Genomic DNA, 17,578 nt, shown 5'->3' with positions numbered 1-17,578 from the left:
AGAATTTAAGGGAGAAAGACACTAAGACGGGAAAGTCGCGTTTCCCCTCTCTACTGCAGATTTGGAACACTTTGGGTTAATACCTACCCCTTACACATTTGCTTGAAAAATGAATGTTAGTCAGAATTAATTATTTTAAATGTACATCTTGTCTTTTTGGGGAACACTGATACCCAACATGCACTTATGCCAGGGTACAACAAACCACCCTAACAGCTGGGTGATGTTAAGGGACATGGATTGGCTTCTCCCTGATCTCACCCACCCACTCCCAGATGTTCATCTAACTGGTGAGAGGGCAGGGAACTAAAGCAAAAGAAAGCCATTTGTACACAAAAGTGATTCACTTCTGGACGAGCAGACAGGCTTTCAGGAGATACCTGCATTTTTAGGGATAGTCTAATTATACCCTTCATCTTCTGGATTATGGGGTTTTACAGGACAGGAGCTGGTAGCCTGTTAAACAGCAGGAATAACAGCTTTCAGTGAATAGGGACATGATGGAAGGATAGTTATTTCCTGAGGAAACACGGGGGTTTGTGCTTTCCCAGTGATGGCTGTGGTGATACAACTCTGCACGCTCATTCTCTGTGTCCAGCCCGTCTTTACTCACTACAGCAGATTCCCACCTCATCACAGCCCTCGAGGATGGGATTGGTGGGATTTGGAGAGCCTGCAAAAAAGCAGGACTCTGTGGAAATCCAGCGTTTGTGATCAGGGATCCTGCTCAAAGCTCCCCAAGCGTGCAGAGGGACAGCCCTGCCTGGTGTGCAGCACCAGACTCCTCTTTGTCCTGTGTTTGTGACAGACACGATTGTTTGTGAAGCACATGAGGATTGCAGTAGCCATGATCCTGCAGGACCAGCCCTTGGAGCTGTGCCATCATCCTCACATTCATTTCTTCTGGAACCATGCCATGGTCCAAAATGTGGGCTTTTTACTGAGCCTGAAGACTGAGAGGACTGAGATAAGAATTACCTTCCAGTGATACGTGGATTTGGAAAAATAGCTGAAGTTTCTGGTAGTGATGCTTTCAATTTCCATCTCCTTACAGTTCTTATTCCTTGCCTGTCATATTTTGGCACTGGGCTTTTTACTCTGGTGAAGCCTAACTTGTATTTGCAGGATATATATCCTTATCCCTCCACATGCTCAGAGTGATGAGCATTTTTCTCATTTGTGGGAGTTTCTGGTTTTGTTCCCTCCATTTCTTTTGACAAGGTATTTCCCATTACTCTCTTTTTCTTATCCCACTCTCCTTTTGGAGCTGTCTATTTATCTGGTTTCTGTTACCTTGCCCCTGGCTCACTCTGTGCTTGTTTAGGGGAGTTCACTACTGCAGGGTTTCTGTTCTTTGCTCTTTATTTGCTTTATTGCCTCAAATTGCAGTGGAGCTGTCTCACCTTAGGATGCTTGTCAGCAGCAGCACAGAACTCATCCATCCCGGGCATGGGTTTATTTCGAAGAAAAACCTTTAACTTCCTTTTCTTCCACTGTTCCTTTGGAGGGAATTGCCTAATAATCCTTCCTCCAGCAGGATCCTGTAAGTGCTTCATTTCGTCTTGGCTGGGACACTGGGAACACAGGGAAACACAGAGCTTTCAGGGAAGTTTGTTGTTTTTCCATGCTCTAGGGCTGGGTGACACTGCTGATGGCCTTTGGCAGCACTCTGGGACGCTGCTACTCAAGAGGCAGGAGCTTAGGCAGAGGTGAGAGGCTCTGGACTGTGGAAAGGCTGCATTTCTGCTGCCCAGGTGAAATCTAAACACTTCTGGAGTGCTTTGAGCAGAGGGACAACACACCTGTGGCTGTGAGTGTCCAATCCAGGCATTGTGCATTATCTGAACTCCTGTTGTTTATACATTTAGGGCTGAACAGCTCCACATATCCCTTTGCTAAATCCTCTCCCCTGTAACAATCCAGGCGTGATGCTCAGGTTGTGTTTTCCCAGGGCAGCATTCCACAGCATCACTGCATTAGGAATTGGGGTTGTGCCTGTGCACTCCCTGCTCCTGCTGCATCCTCCTCAGGTCTGCAGTGTTTGCACATTGAGCTCCTGAGGATTCAGAGAGCTGTGGGACAAGTGACATGCCCTGTGTGCCCAGACCTTCCCCCTGCCTCCCTCTGCCAGGTACTCCCTCAAATCCAACACAGCCTTGGGATCAGCTCAGATGATAAATGACATTAATGTTACTGTAAACGAGATAACGTGCTCAGAGCATGCAACACATCAAATGTGGTTCTGAAAGACAAGAGACAAGGGGGGAAACAGCAAGCAGGGCTGGAGTGAGCGTCTGTGGGGAGATGAGGATGCTGAGGGAGGCTGCACAAACAGTGCATGGCTTTCTTTTGTTGCCTGGATCTACTTTCTGTGATGGAGAAAGAACCACAATAGATTTCATGCAGTAAAGGTAACTCAAGAGCCAAGTATTTTTACACTAATCCAGTAGGTGCAAACCCACATCCAGCTACTCTAGAAATGCAGAACAGCTCTGACTTGTACCTTCAATTCCTGCAGCAGCAATTACCAGCACAATTACCTGCTCTGTCCTTCAGCAAAGCAGAACCTTCCCAAGGAGTGTTTTGAAGTGTGTCCAGTGTTTGCACTGGGCGTGCTTCCACAGGCACAGCACAGCCCTTGCTGCCCACAGAGGTTACAAAGTACATTCAGTTCAGCCTTGCACTCGTTTCTGCTCCCTCCTGCCTTTTCACAGTGATTGTATTTTGCAATATTCAGATAGAAACGTTGGTAGAAGCAAATGAAGGGATTAATCCAGTTCAGGGGGCTGCTGACACCACGGGTTGGTGCCCTACAGGTCCTGCTGTGCAGCTGGCAGGGACACACATTCCACAGGGTTTGTTCTGAAGGAATGGGTTTGATGTGTGAGCACAGGTCACCTCCTGCCCATTCGCTTCAGCAGGAACAGGTCTGACTGCAACCACCAGAAAACAAATGAGTACCAAGAAAGTGACTTTCAAAACCACATTTAAATGAAGTCCTGAAGTGAAGAGTAAAGAGCAGTGTCTGCAGAACATTCTTTTTTGCATAAATGCATTATGTGGGTACAAGGGTAGCATTAAATTATCCGGAATGGCATTTTCCTCTGGAAATTACCCTTAATAAGTGTTCAATATGGGTGAAAGTTCACAGAAACTTTAGAAGTAAACTGGTTATTTCTAACGCTGCCTGGAGAGCTCAGTGGGAGCAGTTACAGGGCCTGCTGTGAGACAGGATTAAGCACGTGTGGTTTCACTTCTAGCTGGACCAAAACTGAAAAACTCCAACTTACCCTCCAAAAATGGCAAGAAGTGTTCCCCATGTGCAGTCTTGGAACTGCTTCAGTCAGATTCCTCCTGTCTGCCATGAGACAAGAGCTCAGGCCTTGGAAATCAAGGCTTGCTCTTTCTGTTTTACTCCAACATTCCTAGCACAACAGTATCCCTTAATAACACATGAATAGGCCTCAGATACACAAAACTGGAATTCACTTCCTAGAAAACAGCAAATACTCTCTGATCTCAGACCTTTTACCTAAAGGATTCCAGAAGTAAAACAGGAAAATGTTTTTCATCAATGTCAGCAAAGAGTGATGTTTTCCTCAGCTCAGAGCATCTCTATGTACTGAAAAATACTGAGAGGGCTGAAGTCTACTAAGAAACATTTTCTTACGCCTAAGCAGTTAAAAATATCCAGAGCAGGTAAAAGCCCTTCAAAGACAAGCCCTTCAGAATAATTATCTTTCACAGACATCTCTTGCTGTGCAAGGAAATGCACAGGAAAGCAAAGGCATCAATCACGTGTTATTACAGTCCTGCTGGTTAAAACAGAACCCATTTCTTCTCCTGCACTGCTGAGCAGCTTTCAGGAGTCACAGGGGACACTTACTGACCCCTCCATCTGCAGCATGGTCCTGACTGTGACAGGAAAAGGAGCTTCTGGAGCTGCTGCTGCGGTCTCAGACCTGTAAGTACTGCTTGCTGCCTGTCCAGAGGGGAGAATGCACAAGAACTGGAGTCTAATGACATTTTATTAATTCTTTTTCATGGCTGAGACCTCTAATGAGCTACATGAAGAGCCCTAGACCGAAGCTTTAGTTACACTTTCCCTTTAATCTGGAACATGCGGCAGCACTGCTGAGTCACCCCTCCTCCCTCCACCCTCATTTACTTACTCCTGTCCCTCCCTAATGCTGGAACAAGCATTTTTCTAGCTCTGTAGAAAACTGATGTGCATTAAAAACGACAAGATTTCTTTAGTTTGTTTACTGCACCAGCACTGGCTCTTGTGCCAGCAGAAGCAGAGTGGATTTGATGGCACTGCTGTTTATTTGTGCTGGTGGGGTCACGTCGCAGTTCTGCCACTCACAAATGCAGATTTCAGAGCTGAATTCCAGAAAGAAAGGGTGGAAATTCTCTAAACACAGTTTTGTGCCACTGAGGAGGCTGTTCTCCCTACTTTTGCTAGTCCTGTGTCCACAGCATGTCAACAGTAGTTGTAATAATGTGAAAATGGGAAGCTTGTATGTGGTTATCTGCAAACTGCAAATTCATTCTGCCTTTCTGCACTCTGCAGCACGCAGGCAGGCCCACAGCATCTGCATGAACAGGGACAGAAGAATTTGTGCTATAAAATAGATATTAAAAAATTACCAGTGGTTCAACCTTTATCTTTTAAAATACCTTGACCAGAGGGCTGAAAAATGTGCTCACGAGTGATAGAGTGATGCCAGGATGCTTTTGGGCACCTCCCTGCCACCCCATCTCCCAGAGGAGGCTGCAGTGCCTGTGCTGGAGCAGAACCTTGCTTTCACAAAGCTGCATTCATGTGGTTTGTGTGGCATTTGCAGGCAGCACTGCCCACTTAATCAGTTTCCTACCACAGATTCTCCCCTCCACACACCCTGTGAAGAATGAGAGCCACTATTTTTAGTTTGAATCGCTCTGTCTCCCACACGAGGATAATCAGAGCTGGGCTGGTGTCAGCTCTGATGGCAGCAACCTGCACCACGTTGTTGTTCTTAGGACAAAGCAGCTGCTCCAGTTCAATACTACCTGGAATTGCAGGGAACAGAGTCAATATTTACCCAGTCAGAAAAGGTGCTGGCAATGTTTTTCACAAGGTAAGAAAGTGGAAGAAAGTCTAAGTGAACAGTTTCCATCATGTACTACAGGAATATTTTTAGTTAAAGATGCCTGTAAAAAGGAAGTTTTCACACATTTAGTTCAGAATTTAAATTCTTACAGAAAGGAGAAAAGTTCTGAAGAAAGTTTTTCATTATTATTATTACTATTATATTTACATTTTATAAGCAAACTGAAAACTGTTCACCTCTTACCTCCATGTTTATAAATGAAAAAATATTGTATCCCTTTCCTGCATTATTCCAGTGCAGTATTCAGGCTGGAAACACAGTACAGAAGTTCTAACTACAGTATTCCATCAGCATAAGCCACCTTTAAATTCAGATGAAAATAAGAATGCTCCTGGGTTTGCACTAACCCCAATGCATGTACATTCATACATGCGAAAGAACTTGGCACGAACTGCTAAAACCAAACTGATGTTGTAGGGTTTAATTTCTTCCATCTACAAGAATCTACAATTATAAAAGTCTCATCTTCAAACTTTACAGTACATTTACATCAGCAAATACCCCACAGCTTTCCTCACTCCTCCGCTTCTGTACAAATCATATACAATAAAAAGTTTCGGGTTTTTGTTGTACAAACATCATTTTACACTTTAATACAGGTGAAAATATTGTCCTCTGGCACCTCATTTCCTCCGTGGTGCCTGTGTATGACAGGACAGAGCACTTTCAATCCATGCTTCCGAAATCTTCAGCTCAAGTAACAGACTGGTGAACAGGGCACAGCTTCTGCAACTCCAAAGTTTTAAATAATGAGAAAAATCTCCCACTTGTTTGTATAACAATCAACAGTTTATTAATGGATATGGTGAAATTTTAGCTATCCACCAAAGATGTGTAAAAAATTGTCATGAAAGTAAAAATAAATAAAGCTGTTTTTAAATCAGTCTTGTTTTACATTTCAGTTCAGAATGCAACATTGAACACAAAACTGTCATTGAAGTTTTAAAGAAGTCTACCGATACCCAAATTACAGCTTTTATGACAAATCTAATGAGAACTGAAACTGATTTGGTTTTAGGTTTAAAGACTTTCACATTCAAATACAGTGTCTCGTTTAGCACAACACTTCCTTTGACAGTGATGGGCAACAGTGATGACATATTGCTGTATTTTGACATAAGGCACTATGATATGAATATGCCATACACTTGCCTTATGCCACATATATCCATTGCTGACCAGTGACTTCTGTCAAATACAAAATGAAGAAGTTTCAGAATACAGTGCATTTTAATGAAGGACATCATGTGAAGTCTTCCAGCAAATGTTTCGAAGACATGTTTTGAAATACGAGCCTACATTTTAACATAAGCTTTTGTCATGCTGCTTTTTTTGCGACATCACTGGGGGGAAGAGACTCATCATCCATCACTAAGTCCCAAAACACATTCTCAACCATCCTGCTCTGGTCCACTGCAGTCACTGCTCTTGAGACAAACGACCCAGAAACTCTGTTCAAGTTCTCCTACAAATGTTCACATTCACAGCAGTCATTCGCTCTCGTTCTCCTTCTGTTTGGCACCTGGAACAGAAGAGGAAAGCAGCTGTCATTTCCTTGGCCACACAAAACAGGAGCAGCTCATTCCAATTGCTGCAACTTTCCCTGATCACATTACCAAAATCACACCCCTAAATGCAACATTTACGGAGAATAAACTCCAGGATTGCTAAATGCCAACGTGAGACAGAGCGAGAGAGGCTCGAGACCATCACTGCTTTAATTTTATTGCTAAGTTTAAGTAACCCTTCTGGGAAGTTACTCCAAATGCCTTTGAAGATTTTCCCCAGCACATAAAAAAATATTTGTTTAAAAACTCCTAACTAAAAACCCACAGCCCAAACCTGTCCCTCAGCTTAGAGCCAAGCTTAATCATCCTAACAGCCCCCAGAAAATGAGTCCTGCTTGAGCACAAACGATGTAAGAATTTTATCATCCTAACAGCCCCCAGAAAATGAGTCCTGCTTGAGCACAAACAATGTAAGAATTTAGTTTAACTACACTTTGTTGATGGACCCATTTTTCCTGGCTCAGAGGGAGATTTTGCTTACAGCAGGGATCTGAGAGACATGTCCAGCAGGACTGTGCAGCATCTCACCTCTTCTCCAGATACTCAAACATGCTGGGCAATGACTGAACCCTACGGTGAGCTTGATTCAGCATCCAGCTCCACAGAATAAGAATCTCTTGCCAGAAACCTGGAGTTGCTACTTGTAATGTATTATCAAACACTGAAAGATTCATTAAATGTTTTCACATGACAACTGTTAATTTTTTCCCAAACACAGGCTGGTCTTAATTCCTGCCAGTCAATAAATTTTCCTTTCCATCTGTGAGGAGAACTGGACAAGTGATTTATCTGATGTTCTTAGGAGCAAAGTCACACTTCATACTCTACAAATCAGACTTGCGTGGCAGACATCCTCCCTGCATGAGACAAATTCTAGTCTAAAATTGGGCAGTTGCCCGTGGAAATGCAACCTGATGCCTAACTGCTCCCCAAAAAACCTTCCCTCACCTCCTCTCTTCCAGTGGCACAGCCCTGCCCTCCCTGTTGCTCTAACCCCTGTCCTCAGTACCAGACTGTTCTGTGGGCAGGTTCACTGTGCCAGGCTGATTAAACTGCAGCTTTTTTGCTGGCTCAGTGAGTTAGAGCAGCTCAGGGACCTCAGAGCATGGTGCTGCCCCAGAGTGGGAGCAGGAATTTCCCTTTGCAATAATCCCAGAGCACTTTTAGCTCAGCTCAGAGTCCCAGCAGAGGTGTGCATGTGACTCCAGCACAACAAAGCTCTTGGTTTGTCAGCATCCAAATGCAGCTTTTCTGTCTGAACTTTGCACCACTGGCACTAAAATCTGCTCTCCTGGGATCCTGCTACCCTCCAGTCATGGATGAAACTCCCTCCCCTGCCAAGACTGGCTGCTTGTCTTTACAGCTCCCTCTTTTTCTCCAGGCAAGGATTCCATCGGACCCAGACCCCTGGGCTGATTTCTCAGAGATTTCTCTGGGTTCCTTGCTCTGCTCTTGCTCTTCCAGATCATTAAAAGGAACCAGATGTACTGACACAACACCTCCAGCAGTAAGGCTGACTGCTTCTCTTCAGAACAGAAATATTTCTATTTAAACAAGGTACATTACTTTTTTTTTGAAGTCTACAGAGGAAAAAAACCACTTTTATGTAATTATGTTATCTATCAGGGCAGGTAAGAGATTTCAGTTAAGCTCACATATTGACTTTTTTGAGTTTTTCTGAAGTATGTACCTGGCTCTATTTGTCTGATTTTTTTTCTTGAGGCAAAATAGCAATAATCCTCCAGACATTCTGCCTTCCTCACAGAGCCAAAACAGGGTTTTGCTTTAGTTCTTGTGACACTGGAGTAATTTATAAGGTCAAAGTGAAGTTACAATTAAGAACATAAAGCAGGTTAAGAAATTGGGCAAAACTTAAAACCAAAACCAAACTAAACCCAGCCAAACCAAACCCTCACAACAAAGATAAAAATAGCAGAAATAAACCTACTGCTGGATCCTTTTGTTAAAAGAAACCTGGTCATGTTTAGATTGATCACTAGAGATTTAGCCTGATCACAAGGCAGTTTTATACTGGAAGAGTTCTGGTGGGCTGAGGTTCCATCTCTGACTTAAGCTGTGCCAGCCAAGCATAGCTGGACAGCAGCAAACCTCCAAAAAGTGATTTTTTAGTGGAAAACACAGCTGTGACCACACTTGGCCAGAGCACAGAAACTCAGAAGGTGCCCTGCTGTAGATGTTGTCTATACATTCAGCTTCATCCACTTAAAATATTAATCAAGACTTTATTTTTCCCCTAGAAAAGATATATGAACAGCAGAGACATTCATGAAGCTTCTGCATGCCCCCCTCAGTGACTGACAGTTCATATTCTGTCAGCTTTTTTTGAAATTCCTTGTGTATTTAAGAACTATAATCAGTCAGAAAAGCTGAAAATCAGACATTTATCACTGTGAAATAACTGAAAGCCAGCAGGGTGTGCACAGCACCATGGCAAGGGCAGATCCATACCTGCAGGTGTGAGTACCAGAGCCTGTAGGATGTCAGAAAGGGAGATGATACCCACAATGCTATCAGCTTCATTCACCACCACCAAACGATGAACCTGCCAGCAGGAGAAGAGCCTCAGATATATTTACCTGATTTCAAGTAGGCAAAGCAAAGAAAAACAAACAAAGAAACAAACAAAACCCCCAAAGTAAAGCAGAGTGAAGACAAGTAGGAAAAAACAACCCAAAATGGTTCAAAATGCCAGGAATAGCAATTCTCTCACAGAAACACAAACGTGCTTGCCCTACATAAATGAAAATAGTGAATGTTTAAAAGGCACACAGCTGGCTGACTGGCAACAGAATCTGATGTGAAGTGACAGGTAAGTCAAGATTTAGGTCTTGAAAATCCTTCTGCTCTCAAAATGTGGCACTCACATCAAACACTTTTCCCCAAGCTGCAGCCCCTGCCCAGCTCCAAAAATTACATACAGTAATAAAATGAGGATTCCTGCTGAAAAATACTTCCTAATTTCCTCAGCAGAGAGACACAACACTAAGACTTTTTGTATTTTGACACCTCTGAGTTGGTTTTAATTTTTCTTACAGGGATACACAATGGAAAGTGAGTGCCAGATTGGTTTTAAAACAATTTGTTTTAAACAGACTGTTTAAGACAGAAAAAAGATTAAATTTATCTATGCAAATAAACACAAGGACACAACTTGGGAGAAGGATTTACCAACAGTAACACCATATTTTCAAACAATGATATTATCCTTACAAACCTCTTCTAAGGAACATTTTACACCACAAAACCTTTGTGCTAACTGCAGGGAAATTAGATGGGTACTCCTGTATCCTGAGGCTTATTGGCCAGAGCAAGCTGAGAAAGGACAGACACTTCCCTGGTTTTGTGTGGCTTAAGTTCAGAGCCCACTACATCTTTACTTTTACCCAAGTGAATTATCTCTCTTCACTATGAAGTTGAGAGAAAATATTGTATTCTTGACAAAGCTATGCTGGTGATATTTTAAATAGGTTTACTTGTTTCTGCACTTGCACATATTTAATAATTTTATTCCTCTCTCAGTGTAATGAATTCAAGAAAAATGGACAATGTTTCATTTGCTTAATTGCTTGTAAGATCAAGCAGTTGTCTGGCAGCTAAAAATAGCTGTGTAGTAGTTTTGACTGACTCATTTTTACATGTAAGCTCACTGTGTTTAGACTGAACGAGAGGGTAGGAGTTGTTTCTAAAACACAAATGTCTAAAGCTTCTTAAGATAGTAATAAAATAATCCAAGTTTGAAATCTGTGTATCAGGAATGCTAAAATTATTCCATTCAGGAGGAAGCTCAAGCAAATGCTGAAAGCTACAAGTAGAAATTGCCTAATGAGGTTCTCGGGGCTTCTTAACAAAGTGGAAGTTTTCCTCTTATCAAGTGCATGCCTGGTTACAACCCTAAAAATAAATAAATCTTGTAACTGATGACGTTAAAGCATCAAAATGGAGCTGATCACACCTCAGAGACCACTGAAACTGGGAATATTGATTTTCTTCTGCAGAGAAGCCTTACAGGGGAGGAAGGCCTACAAACTCATTCACCTCTGCATGTAAGGAAGCTCCCAGTACTTATAAACAAGATAAATAGCACCAAAAGAATGGACAGCACAGAGATAAAAATTTGCAAGAGCAGTTAGTGAAGGCTTCTTCACAAGAATTTACTTTATGGCCCTGTTTGACTGCATTTCTATGAGAGCAGAGCAGGATTCCATCATGCATCAAAACAACTTGCACCCAATACATTTCCTGAGCCAAGCTATAAACTGTGAGTTTAACAAACGATTTGTTTGCAAAACTTATGACAAGACTTAAAAGAAACCCGGGAAAGCTTTGCATTCAGTTTAGCTAATGTCATAAAACAGAAATGCAAATAACTGAATATCATTAGAGGTATACTGTGAAATATTTTGCACATCCCTATAAGCATCTAAAACCTGAGTCTATACAGCAGACTGAGTTGAATATTAATCATTATAATTATTAAAAAGTAATTAGATAATTAAAATATTTAATATTATAAATATTATATGGGTATACTGTGAAATATTTTGCACATCCCTATAAGCATCTAAAACCTGAGTCTATACAGCAGACTGAGTTAAATATTAATCATTATAGTTATTAAAAAGTAATTGGATAATTAAAAATATTTAATATTATAAATATTATATTAAATATAATTAAAACATAATTATCAAAAATACTTTTACCAAGTTATCAAAACAACTTAAAGAGGATAAATTTGTACTGTTTATCAGTTTCATAAGACAAATTGTAACTTATAATGCAGGGACTCACCTCAGCCTTCACTATTCTATCCACAATGGTCTCCAGTGTTTCCAGCATACTACACTTCACAACACCTTCAAAATACTGAGAGCGGTGCTGTAGGGCTTGTGTCACTGTGATATCTAAGTTATTATACGTTTTTTCAGCAGCAAGATTCTGAAAAAAAAAAAGAAAACAAACCCAGGCCACGTCAGACAGCTCAGTGTTTAGTAACAAAGCACTCCATAAAGTAAATATTTTGGCATCAAGCAGACAGGCATTTCTGGTGTAAGCTGAGTCCATTCCAAGTAACACATTAAACAAAGCAGATGCTCTTCAGCTTCAGATCTGGGAGCTGTCAAGCACAATGATGCTGAACACCACCTGACACCCTGGTAAATTGATAAAACTGGGGATCTGCATTAGGCCAGTGAAAATCTTGCTTTGTAGCTCATCTTTGGCTTGGTGTCACTCACCCTGCTTTTAAATGTAAAGGTGAAGCTCTTCAGATTTCACACCACCAGAATATACCATTTTTTGTTGTTTGTCTTTCATAGGGCTGGGGAAGACACTGTTCTGAACACCACCCACAGAGTAGATGTCAGTGGCTGAGAGCTAAGTGGAGAGCAAATTCATTCTTCACCTTCCTAATTTGTGGGCTCACACTCCCTCTCCTGGACTCAGCTGGTGCTGCCATTCAATGACAATCTGGGTGGATTTTAATAAGTACTGTGAGAACAATAACAATGAAACCCCACCCCCAGCACTAAAAGGAAGAGGTTAAAAGAATTTGAAAGCTGACATTTTTCACTTTCATTCTAAGAACAGGATCATGCCTGCAGTGAGAGGACTCTGTCCAGACCTGCAAAAGCTTTCTGTAGGTGAGACCATTGTGGTATTTTAGTAGTGTTGGCACACCCTGGCCCTACTGATTCTGCTGCTGAGGCACTGAAGGAAGAACAAAGAGAGCTTTTAGATGAAAGCACTGGACCAAGCTACAAAATTCAATTAATTTTTGGCTAGAAGATACTTGGGTCAAGTTTTTTGATTGAATTACACCAAACGTGACAAGACAGGTTCAAGGTGATCATGAAGATAAAAACAATTTTAGTTAATTAATTTAACCAGGTCCTAATGAAGGACGTTGAGAGGACATAAAAAGCTTCTGCAAACTGAAGTCACCCTACACACAATAACTGGTGCAATATAAAGCTATCCCTATACATCATTCCATTCCCAGGTTTCCCCAGTCAAGAACCTAAAATTTAATTTAGAACTCTTAAAATGAAAGAAATCTATCAACTTAGCCAGCTGCATAGCTTCAACCACCAAGCAAGGATATTAGCCACATGGTTAAAAGTTAAAAATCACCATCTTGGAAATTCTATGTTTATTGGAAGATCAGATCCATACACTTCAGATTACTTTTTTTTTCCTTTTTTTTAAAGCTGAAGATCAGGTTGAAGCAGCCTGATGAAATCTGGAAGCTCAAAGGTGATTATCTTTTAAGAATAGAATCTTGTAGATTCTTATTTAGAATTTAGATTTATTTAGAAACTTAATAAGCAAACTAGGACATGTGAGGAAAACCCCAATTATAACCCAAATCAATAGATGCCCTAACTCTTTCCCATGTTAGCTGTGTGCCAACAATTATATCCCAAAAATTATATTTTTGTGGCTTGGAGTGTTTATCCAATTCCCAATACATATTTTTTCCCAGATCCAACATCTATAAAAATCCAATTTTCTGCCTCATCACTTAAAATGAAAAAAGAAATGAAAAACATAAGGAACCCTCTTTTTGGTGTCTTTCTGAAGAAGAATGGGAAATGAAAGAAACATGTCCTGCCTCAAAATCTAACACAGTTACAAAAGAAACTGAAACACAGAACCCACCAACTGGGAAATTTAATTGTCTTTGATACACCAGGCCATTCTCTCTGCAGCTATTGCCTACTCCCTGACAAGCTTTTATGGCAGAACAGGATCTTACACAGTAAGAATCCTAAATAAGAAGACAAATGCCTAGAAATGACAGGCAAGAGCAGTGACATCACAGAATTTTCAGTATTAAGAACTATGTTTGCAGCCAGAGATCTTTATAAGCTTAAAGTATTTCCACTTGGGACTATTCTCCATTTAACTGAATGCCTCCTAGGCAGTGTTTCAAACAGCTGGAATCTTCACTAGTGCAGCTGGTTGGTGGCAACCTGGGCAGTGAAACCTCTAGAAAATAAAGTAGTTGTCAGATGCTGCCATTAGGAAGCAGGTGCACACAGCTGGGAGGGTCTAGGGATAAAAAGATATATATATATATATATTTTTCAAGTTTCTGAAAGCCATGAGACTAGAAAAGGCTTAGAGGCTGGTAAATCATGGCATGAATCTGAGTATGCAACTGGAATCTTGAGGGAAATCCTGGATTAGATCTAAAGCAGAAGGAATACAGATGCAAGACTCTGGAGTCAGAGACACAAAAGAATGGGCCAGGTAGTTTTTACATCACTGAGGTCAAGCTGTACAAACTACTCAGACTGCAAAGAGAAATCTGCATTCTCTTTGAGAACAGACTGGAGTGGCAGCAGCTGGAGAAAGGAAATCCTCACTCAAAAATAGAAACCAACAAGAAAGAACAGTTCAGCTGTGAGGGACCTACAGAGATCACCTGGTCCAAGTGCCTGGCACCCAGGGAGGAACAAAAGCTGAGACACTTTACTCAGGGCACTGCCCAAGTGCCTCTTGAGCACTGACAGCCCTGGGGCACTGCCCACCTCTCTGGGAAGACTGTTCAGTGTTCTAACACCTCTTGGCAAAGATCCAGCCTTGACCCCCTCCTCTGGATGATGCCCAGCCAGATCTTACTTTGGGCAACATCCAGAGCAATAAAAGCCTGTGTGCAAATAGCACTACCAAGGATAACTTAAATAAAAGTAGTAATAAAAAAATTATGTGCAGGGTGAATCGGATCTCTTTCATTCAGTTTGTTAATTACAGCCAAAGGAACAAAATAAAACTGTCGTATTAACAAATTAATTTGCAAATGCTTACTACATATAAAATATTTAATATAATTTGAGATATACTTACTATTACATCAAATTTGGAATAAATATCTACAACTTTTCCTGAAAAGAAAAGAAAAACAAAAGTTAATAAAGTGCTTAAAATACAGTATCAGTTTTCTTGCTACCTGCTTTCATCACCAAGAAAGAAATGATAGGTCAAGAAGGAAAGACTGAAAAAAACCCAACCCAAACAACCTATCAAATAATAAAATTTGATCAAGCCCATCAACCTACATTGTGCATAAGTGTTTCTTTATATTCCCTTTCTTCCCCTATGAATTTTTAATTTTTTTTTACTTTTTCTTGTGTTTTCCCTCCCACCCTTCTGTACCCACCTGACTCATCCACCACAGGCAATGCCGATATCCTTCGCTCTACGAATATATTCAAGGCTTTAATGATAGGAGTGTCTGGATGTATGAAGGCAATGTTGTGATAAGTTCCTATTCCAAGTTCATCCAGATTCTTCTTCATAAAGGCAGGCTTTGGCATCTCTGACATCTAGGGGAGTCAGAAGGAATGGATTTACACCGACATTCACCCATCCTTCTGCAGACTCCAAGTGATGCTTACAGGTCACTGCAGTTTCCTGACACCACATTAATACAAAACCCACACAACCTAAGGAATTTCTGCTTTGAACTGAAACCAAGACATTAAATAACTGTTCAAAGCTCTAAATTAAGACAATGTAACTAGGATTTTTGCTCCATTTTTTTCTGCAGTTACACACCACTAAAAGCTATGTCATTCCCACTAAAACTGGAGGGAGAAGATAGAAAACATTAATCTGAATATTGTTGCTTTGAACTCTTGTTGCTTTGTTTGGCCTCCTGTTCATTGCTGTGACTAACATTACTACAGAGTTATGACAATCTCATCTCTGGGAGACAATTCATTTTTCTTTTCATGTAAACAAACTCCTGAAGTTGAGGAGATGTTCCAGAAACAACAGCAAATTACACCAATAGACAAGTCCTTGGTGTTTAGGTTTCTTTAAAGGAGTAGAACAAAGTAAAGGTAAAATACAGGCCTTATAGCAAGCCTTAATTTTCCTGTTACCAATTAAAGATACACAAAGACACAATGAATTTGGAAATTCATTATGAAATTTCTGCACTAAGACTTTAATTACTTAATTATATCACATGTCTACTGTGGGAAAAAATCAGTTAAGCACAGCATAGCTTTAAATACTTACAAAAAGCTGGAGGAACTTGAGGATTCTTTTATGGGTAAGTATATAAAGTGCATTTCCACTGACTGGATCTATAACTGGCAATCTGTGGATTTTGTTTTTGATCAACGAATATACAGCATCAAAAAGGCTGAGGAGAAAAACATTTTATTTAATGAATTCTAGCTAACAACAAGTAAATCCAAGTGATATATATATGTACACATTTATAAACCCACATGAAGTATATGTGGTAATTAATTGCATTATCTTTAATGCTATAAAAAACAGAAGCTGAAGCATTTCAAATTAACTTTTGCAGCTTTTTGCTTTGCAATACATGAACAACTATCTGCTCATGGAAATCTAAATCCATTAAGAAAATGTCATGCAAGTTCATTTTGTGGTATAAAGTATAGAAAAAAAATTTCTTGACAAGTGTAAATTGTTTTTCCAGCAAGTGCTGTGCTTGCAGCACCCCTGCACTCAGAATGGGCCTTTCTGTTAAGAGATCAACTGTGAAAAATGGAGTTCCTGCACTCAATGAATCCCAACCCTGAACAATTATCTAATAATTTCACTGAATTATCACTGGGGAGTGGCAAAAATTATCCTTAGGAGATCTAAAACATTCCCATGCACTGCAGACTAGGATTTAGCAACACTCCAACCTGTGCAAGTCTGCTCTTCTTGCAAGTGACACTTTTATTTTTTCCCATGGTGTATTAAGACCATGATAAAGCAGATGACCAGCAACTGCAATAAATTAGCAAGTAAAAAAGTTGGTAAAGCTCTGACAAACACCCACTTTTTGAAGCAGGCTTCCTCCCATGGACAAGCTGTGTGTTCTGGGTCCATCACAGGGATGAAACAGCCCCATTTAATGTACACAGAGCCAGGATTCCCCCACTGCTGCAGATCCCACTCCTGGGGTGAGTGTTTAACAATTCCCAAGTGCTGTCTGACTGCCCCAGAACCCATCCCTGGATCAGGTCTGCAGCTGACTTGCTGTAACCTTTTATAAAAGTTTTACTGCATTTTCTTTATGGCAAAGCTGCTTGTGCTACACTCTGACTGAAATCAATTATGGCTATTTTGTCTTAATAATATTATTTGCAACCTGCCACCATTCAAAATACATCCCTCATGACTGAATGGAATGATTTATTCATGACTAAATGGCAATTCCACTGAGGTACTGCATATCATTACTTCAGTGTAATCACTGGAGCTCTTTCACCAGGGCACAAAGAATCCTGCTCCACAAACTGAAAGCAAGAACCACAACTTCACCCTCCAGTTCAGCAATTCAGTAGTTCTCAAGACTTAAGTGATCAACTAAATCTCCCTCTGAAGTTATTTAGTAAATAAGGCATAATGACAGTTTAAAAACTATTTATTTCAACATCCATCAAGGAGAAAAGGGCAGTCATTTATATTTTAAGAAACAGAGCCTTACAGTAGAGCAGAACAAACCAGAGAGATGTTGTCTTTCCTTCAGTTAAGGAAAGTTACTTCCCTTGAAAAGGGCTTTAAGTTTCCAATTACTGTGACTGCTGAGAACAAGACAGCTGAAGGGATCTAAATTTTTTGATTTTCATGAAATAAAGATGACCTGCAGGCTAACTTGAAGGGTCATCCTATTGCCTGCATTGTATTTTAATTCTGACCCATGTCTAGCTCATTTACCAGAACAGTTATGCTGATAAACCACAAAAGTTCAATTTAAAATTCCCTTCTTAGGATAATCAAAGAAGTCTTCACTCACAATAAAAAAAGCTCTCACCCCTTCTTGATTATATTAAAATACAATCTTTCTTTATTGTACTG

The 17,578-nt window shown here is 40.6% G+C and overlaps 1 protein-coding gene across 7 annotated transcripts in view; it reads right to left on the bottom strand.

Annotated features, from left to right (window-relative positions):
• Positions 1 to 5,559: 5,559 nt before the first annotated feature.
• Positions 5,560 to 17,578, bottom strand: part of PRKAG2 (protein kinase AMP-activated non-catalytic subunit gamma 2) — a 210,675-nt gene continuing 198,656 nt past the window's right edge. For all 7 annotated transcript variants that reach the window (XM_039705326.1, XM_039705336.1, XM_039705353.1 and 4 more), the window contains 6 exons: positions 15,773 to 15,899; positions 14,907 to 15,072; positions 14,594 to 14,631; positions 11,534 to 11,680; positions 9,191 to 9,284; positions 5,560 to 6,675 (listed from right to left, as the gene is read on the bottom strand). In XM_039705326.1, coding sequence (XP_039561260.1) covers positions 6,644 to 6,675; positions 9,191 to 9,284; positions 11,534 to 11,680; positions 14,594 to 14,631; positions 14,907 to 15,072; positions 15,773 to 15,899 — 604 coding nt within the window. In that variant the 3' untranslated portion in view covers positions 5,560 to 6,643. The remainder of the gene's footprint in view (positions 6,676 to 9,190; positions 9,285 to 11,533; positions 11,681 to 14,593; positions 14,632 to 14,906; positions 15,073 to 15,772; positions 15,900 to 17,578) is intronic.

This window comes from Passer montanus, unplaced genomic scaffold, assembly GCF_014805655.1.
Source record: "Passer montanus isolate IOZ18808 unplaced genomic scaffold, ASM1480565v1 scaffold10, whole genome shotgun sequence".
Taxonomy (NCBI): Eukaryota; Metazoa; Chordata; class Aves; order Passeriformes; family Passeridae; genus Passer; species Passer montanus.
Note: the sequence above shows the minus strand (reverse complement) of the source record. Positions and strands in the feature narration are given on the sequence as shown.